General features: G+C 42.0%; 1 protein-coding gene across 2 annotated transcripts in view; it reads right to left on the bottom strand.

Annotated features, from left to right (window-relative positions):
- Positions 1–484: 484 nt before the first annotated feature.
- MLF1 (myeloid leukemia factor 1) overlaps positions 485–11,077 on the bottom strand; it is a 45,572-nt gene continuing 34,979 nt past the window's right edge. For both annotated transcript variants that reach the window (XM_044291584.1, XM_044291585.1), the window contains 4 exons: positions 7,025–7,153; positions 5,290–5,449; positions 4,970–5,111; positions 485–3,354 (listed from right to left, as the gene is read on the bottom strand). In XM_044291584.1, the coding sequence (XP_044147519.1) occupies positions 3,324–3,354; positions 4,970–5,111; positions 5,290–5,449; positions 7,025–7,153 (462 nt within the window). In that variant the 3' untranslated portion in view covers positions 485–3,323. The remainder of the gene's footprint in view (positions 3,355–4,969; positions 5,112–5,289; positions 5,450–7,024; positions 7,154–11,077) is intronic.

Raw genomic sequence — 11,077 nt, 5'->3', positions numbered from 1 at the left:
ATATAGCACCAGAAACAACGCAGACGTCATTTGATCCAAACAGAAAACATGTCAGATCAAACGAGTTGCCAGTCTCACCGATCTCCTGCCACCTGTGGCGGGAACGTCCGTGATAACAGGGTCTGTTAGCAACTGATAGACTTTGCAAAAGAGCTATAATCCATTTGTCTACATGTGTACTGACCTCTTCCTGTTCACCGTTATGACCCTGTGCTGCATGCCCTGACCTCTGGACTGAATTAAGGATTTGCATGAACACTCCCTGCCCTGACCTCTGCCTGTTTTCTGATTACGAGTACTGCCTGTCCCTTTGGTGCCTCTCCCTGGTGTCTTTGATCTCCATGGGTCAGCAGCCATCCACACCAGTGGCTTGGCACAGCGGGTCCACACCTGCAGTCATAGCAAATACTCATTATTCATTCTTATCAGTTTGATAAGAATTTATCTTAAATGAGTCTTTATGAGCTGTGTTTATTTTTAGCCCAAAATCAGTAAACTGCAAAAAATACTAATTACAGCTACATCCTTATCAGTTTGATAAAAATTTACCTTCAGTGAAAGTTTATGAGCTGTCGGCTATAAGGGCTACATATCCAGCCAACACAGCTGTTCTCTGACAGATTCAGCGTAAGGGCACATTCACACTACCGCCCCATGTTTTGCGGAATAGGACATGCTCTATATTTTTTGCAGGGCCGCGGAACAGAACAACAAATGCTGTCCGCATCTTTTGCGGCCCCATTGAAATGAATGGGTCTGCACCCATTTGGAAATTGAGGAACAGATGTGGACTCAATCATACAGTCGTGTGAATGAGCTAAACAGAGAGCCTGCTGGTCTGAAAATGCACCGAAACTAAAAGCTAGAAAAAAAAATTGTTGAAAATTTTGAATAAAACCAATGGAAAAAAAAAGATTTTTTGCCCAAAATGAGTAAATTGCAAATATAAAAAACTGCCACAATCCATAGTCTTTAAAAGAGTAATAATTTACTTATTTGCCATTGTCTTTATAGCACCAACCTATACATCCTGTACATCATCATTTACAAACATTGAACTAGTGCTTGTTCTGGTGGTTAGCACCATTGTCCTGCAGCCAATGACCACAATCTGTGTGGAGTTTGTATGATCTTCCCGTGTGAGAGTGTATTTCCTCCAGCATTCCAAAAACATACCGTTCTGGCAAGTTAATTGGCTTCCTAGAAATTGGCATTAGTGTGTGAGATAGGGAATTTGATTGACAGCCCCCATTGGTGACAGGGACTGTAATACAATCTGTGTACAGTGCTACACAACATGTTTTCGAAAATCTGACAAACTTAAAAAAAAGTAGACAATAATGTAGCAGATAAGCATGTGCCAAATTTACAATATGAAAGTAGGTATATCAGGCATAAACAGATCAAAGGATAATTGATATGGTCTATTATTTTTCTGCTGATGAAAACCTGTGATCTATTCTGTAGGATGCTTCATACAAATCTTTAAAAACTATTTTATCACTTGCAATAGCACAGTTCAATATCTAAATACCAATAGACCCCAAAGCAACCAGATCGTCTTCCATTAGCACCAATCTTCCTAATGTCTTACTCTTTGGTCTCTAAACATTCCAAACCTAATCATCCCACAGGTAGGTCACATCTCATCCTGGGTTGTTGGGCCGGTATGTGTCAGTAACCTTTTTAAGGGCTCATTCAGACGGCTGTATGCTGTCCGCAAAAATGCGGATCCGTTTTTTTGTGGAAAGTTCAGCATGTCGACAAAAAAACTGATTGCATTCAGTTTTTTTGCTGATCCATAGACTTCAATAGGGCCGTGTCCTGATTTTCAGGGACAAGTATAGGACATGTTTAATTTTTTTGCTGAGCCGTGCAATGGAATAAAAGGGCCCCAGAAGTGAATAGGACAGCATCTAATCAGCAAAAAAACGGATCCGCATTTTTGCGGACAGCATACGGCCGTCTGAATGAGCCCTTACACTGTACAGGAAAGCATAGTCTACTTTGCTTTCCAATACAGTTGCGTAACCCAAAAGAATATACCCCATAAGAATACAGTGGTATACACTGGAGGTTTCCATTGGATGTATACGGGAATATTTACAATGTATACCTCTGAAATAGCCCAACAAATTAGATGTGGATAGAGCCTTATCTGAGTTTCTGAAGGTCTTTGTTTTACATTATGCTGTATGACAGTAGTAGTAAAGATAAGCAGATCTAAAAACGACATAGGATAGATAATGCATGAACCCATTTTTAATGAATAGAGATTTTCACAAAGATTTGCCATTTTATGGCCAATGTGAAAGTCACTAGAGGTAAAGCCGGCCCTGTAACAAGCCTTCAATGCAGTAGGTTAATATATTAAAGGGTATCTCTCAGCAGATGTGTACCTATGACACTGGCTGACCTGTTACATGTGCACTTGGCAGCTGAAGGCATCTGTGTTGGTCTCATGTTCCCATGTTGAGCCTTTAGGGCAATGGGGGCATTGCTGTTACTCCTAGAGGCTCTGCCCTCTCTGTAACTGCCTCACCATCTCCACTTTGATTGACAGGACCAAGCAGTGTAAATGTTATCAGACCTGCCTGGCTCTGTCAATCCGAGTGGACAAGGCGCGGCAGTTGCAGAGAGGGCAGAGCCTCTAGGTGTAACCACAACGCTCCCGTTGCTCCTAGAGGCTCATTTACATAAAATAAAACGTAATTTTTCTCAGCAATGCGGGCACATATGAACATGAAACCAACAAAGGTGTCTTCAGCTTTCATAGGTACAAATCTGCAAACAGATGCGCTTTAAAGGGGTTTGATGAGAAAAGGTCATCAATATTAAAATCCCGGTACCTTAATAGTATAATAATATACATCATAGGGTATATGAAGAGTTAGTGAACAATAAAGACATTGACCTCTGTACTGGACAAGCTTAGACTTCTGATGCACAGTAATAATTACAGCATATGACAATTGTACCATCTTAATAAAATAGAAAATATGATTTAGGACAATAACAAAATATAGCTTCAACGTTCTATGCCCTTTACTGAACCTGATAAAGTGCAATCTTAGTAAAAAAGTTGCCAAACATAATAGAGAAGTGCTGAAGAGATGTTTTCATTTGCACACCACTAAGCTGGCACATAAGAGCAGGCTCCATCAGTACCGATTGACCTTTCAAATAAGATGCAGAACCAATCAACTGTGCATGTCTTATTTATTTAAGAGACCCTGTTACATCTTGCATGTCCCTTCAAGAGTTTCCTAGTTGACCTTGAAATGTTTTTGTAATTACTGAAGTCACATGCTTTGACGAATCTTCTAGATGACCATTTTGGAGATGCATCGCTCCCTATATATAAAAAAATAAGTATAAAAGTAATATTATAACAGTAGACAGTGCTTTTTCTATTCCAAACAATGTTAAATGGGTTGTCTGGCCACTGAATAATGTTTACAGAACGGCCAGAATTGGTAAAAACTGTCTAGGAAGTAGAGATTGGATGGAGAACCGCAAAATGACATTTTTTTTTTTGTTTTGTACTGGCTAGAGAAATTCACAAATCCACAACAATCCAGACAAGAATATTAGAAACTGTACATTGTGCCTTAAAGGGGTTCTGTAATTGTGAAAATATGCAGGATAGAATATCAATTGAAACATAAGATGGAGCAGTGGCGTACATAGAGAAGTAAGGGCCCCATAGCAAGGATCAAACCAGGCCCCCCACACAAGACAGAAGGGTTTCCGCCTAAACCTTTTTCAATGACCCTTGGGCCTTTTTTCCACTGCCTCATTTGCTAAAAGTTGTTCCTTTAGAGCAGGGGTGCACAACCTGCGGCCCGGGGGCCACATGCAGCCCTTGATACCATTCTGTGTGGCCCCCAACCATCTGGTAACAGACATGTATGCCTATGTCTTGTGGCTGTTCACATGTATTTTTCATGTATTTCTCCCATTAGATGGGAGTCCTGGAAGTGTAACTAGACATTAATGGTATATAATGTGTGTTCAAAATGCCATAAGTACAATATACACCTTTAAATTTTAATTTCGGCCCTCGTCATTGGTTCAGTCTGGCAATGTGGCCCCCAACCAGGAAACGTTGTGCACCACTGCTTTAGAGGGTAGAGTTCTGACCAAGTTTTCCAGTTTCCACTTCCAGTAGAAGAGGAGATCCCAACTATGACTGTGCCCCCTCTTGCCCTGGGCCCCATAGCAGTCGCCTGGTCTGCCACTATGGTAGTTACAGCCCTGAGATGGATGTATTGTCTGTCATGTGACCTCCTCCCATAAGAGCACATAAGGCTAGATGTCACTGGACATGAAGTACATTATATATGTTATACATGAAAAGAAAAACTAAATATGTATTAATGCAATTAACATATTTTATTTTAAAACTTCCCAAAAGCCACTAAACATCATAAAATAAATCATGCTCCTGTCCTCATGTGTTACTACCCCCACCATATTTAGCGTTCACCTGTGTTCCTGCTCACTATTAATGTGTACAAGGCGGCAGTAGCAACATAGAAGTATATGGCAGGTAACTGCTGCAGTCAACCACTAGCCTCCATGGTCCAGTGCAGTATACTACTGAGGCCGGTGATTGGCTGCAGTGGTCACACGCTATGTACTTCTATGTCACCACAACAGCCTTGCATAATACACCATGAGAAGAACCAGAACTGCAGGTCTGGATATGGTGGGGCAATAACAAGCGATCTATAGGTTCATTATTTATGTTAGGACATTTATTGGCTTTTGGGAAGTTTTTAATTAACTTAGACAACTCCTTTATTTAACACAATGATGAAAATACTCCTGTAAGTATTGTTTAGGTATATGAGGTACATGCTTCCTAAATTGAGATGAACTCATGTATAGAACCCCAGATTCCTGGGACGGTATTCTATTGGAAAGATTAGCACACTTTTGCACATTTCCAGCTATTTTTTTTTACCTTCTAGGCACATCTGGGGCTCCTATTTTGGTAGAATACTGGACCCTTTGGTGTTTAGGAGCTTCTAGGGAGAGCTTTTTTTCAAATGGTCTGAACTTTGAAATCTCCCGTTCCCATTCGCAGTCAAATGATGGGGCGTCGGCTGCAATTCAAGAAAATACAGTTACCGGGTGATAGTGTGCTTCACCAGGGCTCACTGTGCAATAGCAGTTTGCAGTATTTGTCACAAAGCTGAATGAAGGCTTGAAAAATTGTGAAATGGTGAAAATTGTACAATTAGCACAGGAGCAATCTATCTAGAAGAAGGAATTAAGACTTACTTTCATCCATATTTAGAAAATCCTGGTTGACTTCTTGATCTCCTGTTTTGTTGTTCTTCATTTGCTTGACAATGTGGGCGCGATCTTTGATGTGATGTCCAACAGCAATCTTTTCCACTCCGCTTTCAGAGTCCTTGACAGCTTTCTTTGTTTCCTTTATCTGCATGCAAACAATAGTTATCGTTATGTTTCCTATTAATATACCTGGATATATTAGCACCGAATAGTAAAATCTTTTTGCGCTGTACTTCTACTTCTACATGTCATCATTCGCTTTGCCACAAAATACAGAAAAAGAATCATCAGGATAGATGTCATAGCATCTACTATGGAGCCCATCTCAATGGTGGAAACAGCTTGTTGTACCTGTTGAAAAAAAAAAACATACGCACCTGCTTCCTGACGCTCCATTTTGGCTCCCTTCAGCAGTCTTCTGCTCCTCGTCCTGTAAACTGGTAGGCAGACGGGGGTCACATGCACCACTGCAGCCAATGACTGGCCTAAGAGATAGCCTGTCCCCATGCAGGATATTACTGATGGGTCACGTCACCGCTGAGGCCAGTCATTGGCTGCAGCAGTGCATATGACCCCATCCTTCCAGAAGTTTATAAGACAGGGACCAGAAGACCACTGAAGGGAGCTGTAATGGAGTGGCAAGGAGAAGGTAAGTTTTTTTTAAAGCTGATACAACTGTTAAAAAAAAGTAAAAAAAAAAAAGCTGGACAACCCAATTAATAAACTAATTAATGTAGGTCCACCCTATAGGCAGTCTTACCATAGGTTTAGGTACCAAGCGAGGGATTGGACGTGCAAGCTTCTGGAGAATAGAGTATCAGGTCCGGTGGCGCCAACTTTCAGAAGTGTCACACCTTAAGCCAACCTTGTCTAGGCTACAAGATAATGATAGGCCTCCAGAAACCATCTCCTGCTGGCAGATTTCCACAGCACCCCGAGTGGGGTGAACTTTATAGAATTTCTCCTATTGGGCAGTGTCTTCTATTCTATGCCTGTCATTGCTGAGTGCTGCCAGGTGTTTAGACTGATAGCCAAGTACTGTGAAGCATGATGCCACCCACAACTGTATTTGACTCTTCCTATTAGACGAGTTTTACAATGTATTTCATGCCATCTGACAGGTTTATGATCTTTTTCAGGACAGTGATACTTTGCGGACGTTATTTTTAGCCAGTGATCTGCCACTCTTGACTTCACCTAAATATAAACTCTATGGCCTTCAGCTCTCTCCTTGACACACTGACTAATACTTTCTTCACAAAACAGCCACTAATTACTGCACCCTGTCGCTGACTGGCAGGAAAAGTCCCTGGTAATATTATTAGAGACCTTTGTTGAAGCACATACCTCTCTGACAGATTGCTATTTTCTACTTCCGTCTAGTAGGGGACATGTGCTCGGCTTCAGGGTTCAAATTCATATTTCTCAGTGGCTTTAGGTACAGCAGCTGCAAAGGAGCTACTGAAAGGCCAGTGTTAAATAAGTCACGGAAGCAGCAAATGACTAGAATTACTCAATGCCATCCATTAAACAAAGCAGAGAGCAGGTTATACGCTGTGCTCCATTTTCTTAAGTTCAGAGATCACAGTCATACTTCATGTGGATTAACTTAAAGTCATAAACCAGAGTGTTTCTTGGAAGGCTGCCATAACATAAAGCGATGTGAAAACTATAAAAAAAAAACAAGCATATTATAGACAAAAACTAATGTAATACTCACGCCACCAGGAGCTTTACGGGTTTGACTTGTTGCATGGAAAATCTTAGGAGGCTCGTCTCCAGTCTTGGAATACGTCATTACGGAGGATGACTTAAATGAGTGAACGTCAGGTCTGTCTGCTAATCCTTCCTACAGAAAGCAGGATAAAACACGCATGTAATAAATAATGGTGAAAACAGAAGACTGGTACACACCAAGGTATGCCAGATACAGGGTCTAAATGGCCTGACAACAGAGATCATGAGGGACAAGTCCATTGGTTTATAAAGCAATGTAAAGTAGAGCACTTGTCCTGCCCGTACAGTCTATCTGCAGAACCAAGCACAGTAGGACTACATTCCAAATGAAATATTGTTATGTTTTGTCTGATCTAAAAGAAATTGAGATTCAATTGTTCCACAAAAAAAGCTAGAAAACTCTTGGTGGACCTAGAGTCACAAATAGCACCAGTAGATCGTAAAGCAGTAATAAACCATTAGGTTAGAAATAGTTATTATCATATATTCTATGACGAACAAGTGCACATTTTCATAGAATGTTCTCTACAAAGTATCCCTAGTTACAGTACACAGTATGGGAGTCAGTATTGCAGGCTGGTCTATATTTTGAATCTGCTTGTCCGTGACTGGACACCAAAACTGATCACCTCCAACTGGTATAGCCGCACAGTATGTTACAGGGGAGAACAATCAGTTTTCTATTTTAATAAGTTTATTTGGTTTCAAAGTTTTAAGAGGAAGAAACACATTTAAAGAACAATATACATAAGACTAGGTAGACATTCTTGGTGGTTTACACAAGATTACTTTAAAGTACTAAAATGTACCTGCATATCAAAGGTTTTGATCGGTGGGAGTGCTGACACCCTCAACAGTTACTAGGACAGGAGATAGAATCAAAACAGACTCATGGGGCCTGATTTATCTTTATTTTTCCCCAATTTTCTGGCGTGAACACAAACTGTGCCTGCAACTTTTTAAACACCATGGGGGTCAATTATCAAACTGGTGTAAAGCAGAACTGGCTTAGCTGCTCATAGCAACCAATCAGATTTCACCTTTCATTTTGGACTGCTCCTTTAGAAAATTAAATAAGGAATCTGATTGGTTGCTATGGGCAACTAAGCCAGTTGTACTTTACACCAGTTTGAGAAATGACCCCCCCCCCCTCCTTACTTGAGCAAAAATGTTTGCACAAGTTACATTCTCCGCCGCCACTTTCCTTAAAAGGGAGCGTGGTGCTGGCAAACAACCCCACCCCCCATTTATCTTCTTTTATGCCAGTTGTCTGGTGTAGAAGAAGACTGAAATCTACACCAGACAGGAACTGGCGTGGATTTCAGTTCAGGCACACGGACTGCTAAAGTATGTGCCTAATTTATGACGAGGCATATGGCGTACAGTAAATTAGGGGCAGCCACTGGCCCATTGACTTTCTATTGAGCCTGTCTCCTGAGAGAAAAAATGATGGGCCTAATTTATCATAGATCAGCATTTTACACCAGTCTGTGATAACCCTGTGCTCTGTTGGAGGCTGTGCCTAATTTATGACTAGGCATACACCTCCTCATAAATTAGGCGCAGCCGTCGGCAGTCCATGCGTCTGAACTGAAATCCTTCAGTCTTCTATGCCAGAAAACTGGCGTAAAAGAAGATAAATGTGGTGGGGATGCTGGCCTTTCCCTGCCACGCCACCTTTTCGGAAAAAGGCAAAGACGGTGGAGAACACACTGTTCGGGACTTTTTCACGCCAGAATATTAAAGATAAATTATATGTGTGCGCTTTTCTCTCCTTGTTCTAGTGATCGTGGGGGTCTCAGCATGGAGACTCCAAACCAATCAAAACATTTGATTGAAAGTTTTTTCAAAGAACAGCGACCCTTTAAGGTCCAATAAGCTGCTGACCACCGTTCTGTAGTGAATGATAAATACACTTGTTAATGCTGTAGTGAAAATGTAGTAAGGTATTTTAGGTACTTCCCAATCCTTGCCTATAACATAGATATGCCTTATGTCACGACCATGGTCATGGTCGTGACTCCTGAACCGCAGGCTGTTGCCTGCGGTCTGGTTTGGTTGTTCAATCACAGGTGAGGGCCGCTAGTATGCTGCCTCACTTGTGGTTGCCGCTGGCAACATAAGGTATGTGGCAGTAGAGCTGCTTGCTAGGCTGCTCGCTGTCATAGCATGCGGTTGTCTCTGGCAACCTCTCCTTGTATGTATGCACTTTGTATGTCTGGTGTGCACGAGGTTTATGTATGTGTGCGCTGTGACACTTGCCTTCGCCTGTGGCTGCCCGTGGCAACGTGTTGTATTGTTTACATGTGTTGGCAGTGTCTCGGCCTTCTGGCCGGCTCCCAGGACACGGTTGCCACGCATGTCGTTGTCGCCGGTAACAGCTGCAGTGTGATAGTTGTTTGTGCACTTCCCCTTTTAGTGGCTTCACTACCCTGTTTGGTGATGGAAGGGTTAACTCCCTTCCCACAGTGTGTCTGTGTGGGTGTGGCCACTTTGGGCTATAAAGCCTCTGTGGAGACCTGAAGCTGAGGGGTTCTTCAGCCATGGTTTGCTGGAGACATCCTCCTGGTTATTCACCATCTCTCCAGTGAGGGCCACCCTTGTGGTCATAACTCTTGTTTGATGTTATGGAGATGTGTCTGTGGTATGCTTGTTTATTGCACCTTATGGTCCTGGGTTCCTGTGTGATGTGTGTTGTGTGCTGTGTCCGTTTGTGTTTTTGGACAGCAGCACTTGCACATGGGTTCCAGGCTTAGTGTCTGTGGCAGGGGAGTGTTGTGTTTGTGGCATTTACCTGCCATTGCCATAAGTTGTATATGTTCCCCTTCCCTTTGCAGCTTGGCCACTTTAGACTCCGGTTTCTCCGCGTCCAGGAGGAACAGGTAGTCTACCCAGCTCCTAGCTCAGGGATCTGCGGAGGGTTAGTAGGGATCCGAGGTTCCGGAGCATGAGCCCTCCTACCATCAAGGTCGGCTCATGTAGCTAGGAGTCAGGGTCAGATTAGGGATGCGCTAGGAGGTGACCTGCTCCCTAATTCTGTCTCCATGGTCAAGCAGTGACTACCATCATCTGGCATTGCACGGCTGAGGGTTTTCCCCATCCTCAGCCGTGACACCTTATTAGGGCATACTGATAGGGATGCTCCTGATGGGGACAACCCCTTTGAAGAACCACGCTGCTGTGTCCGTACATTATTATGACAGGTTTTTAGACTCTGTATGCAAACAAGCATGTTTCTATTTGAAGAGATCTTGAAAATGGTGAAGAAATAAGAAAGTTGCAATATGTTTTTATTATACACTAATCAAGGTTCATTAACAAACACCTTTCAGGAGAAAATTAAATAATAATAAATAAATAATTAATAATAATAAGTAATAATATCAGTGTAAATAAAATGTATGACATCTCCATAACTGGATGATAGCACAGGATACATTTGAAACGCAACAGTTGCCAGCAAGAAGATGACTTTTACTGTCACAGGATAAGATACAGGCTGATATATAGCGGCTCTGCTGATACTGGTGCACAACGTTTTTGGAAGAGCAAATGTGAGATTGCGAGCCGATCATGATTATAGCACTGTGATCCCCGGGCTAGAGTGTCTCGTGTGCGAGTGAAGATTAGAATTTTTTTTAACACTAGAGATGGAGCATTAGAGAGGAGATAATATTACTACATTAAAGTATGGATCACTCATATATAGACTTGGCTGATACACTGTGCACATAAGCAAGTCTGTGCAGCCTTCCACCATGACCAAACATGGTAGATGGTCACAATAGAGTGTATGTGAAGGGGAAGGTTATATATAGCAAGAACGATGATATATAAAATGATGCATTAAGCGTAGGTATAAAGAAGGCGTTTTCTTGGAAAGACTAAACAGATCTTCATCTGGCATACGAAGAGGATTCCAAAAGCCTTGAAAAGCTTCTATTAATCTCCAGCAGGAACCGTGAATGAAGACAGGGCACTGAGAACATCTTCTTGGCAGCCATTGTGCAGGGGTGGAAAGCGTATCATAACAGGA

The sequence above is a fragment of the Bufo gargarizans genome, chromosome 4 (assembly GCF_014858855.1).
Source record: "Bufo gargarizans isolate SCDJY-AF-19 chromosome 4, ASM1485885v1, whole genome shotgun sequence".
Lineage (NCBI taxonomy): Eukaryota > Metazoa > Chordata > Amphibia > Anura > Bufonidae > Bufo > Bufo gargarizans.
The sequence above is the reverse complement of the archived record's forward strand: the minus strand, read 5'-3'. Positions and strand labels throughout refer to the sequence as shown.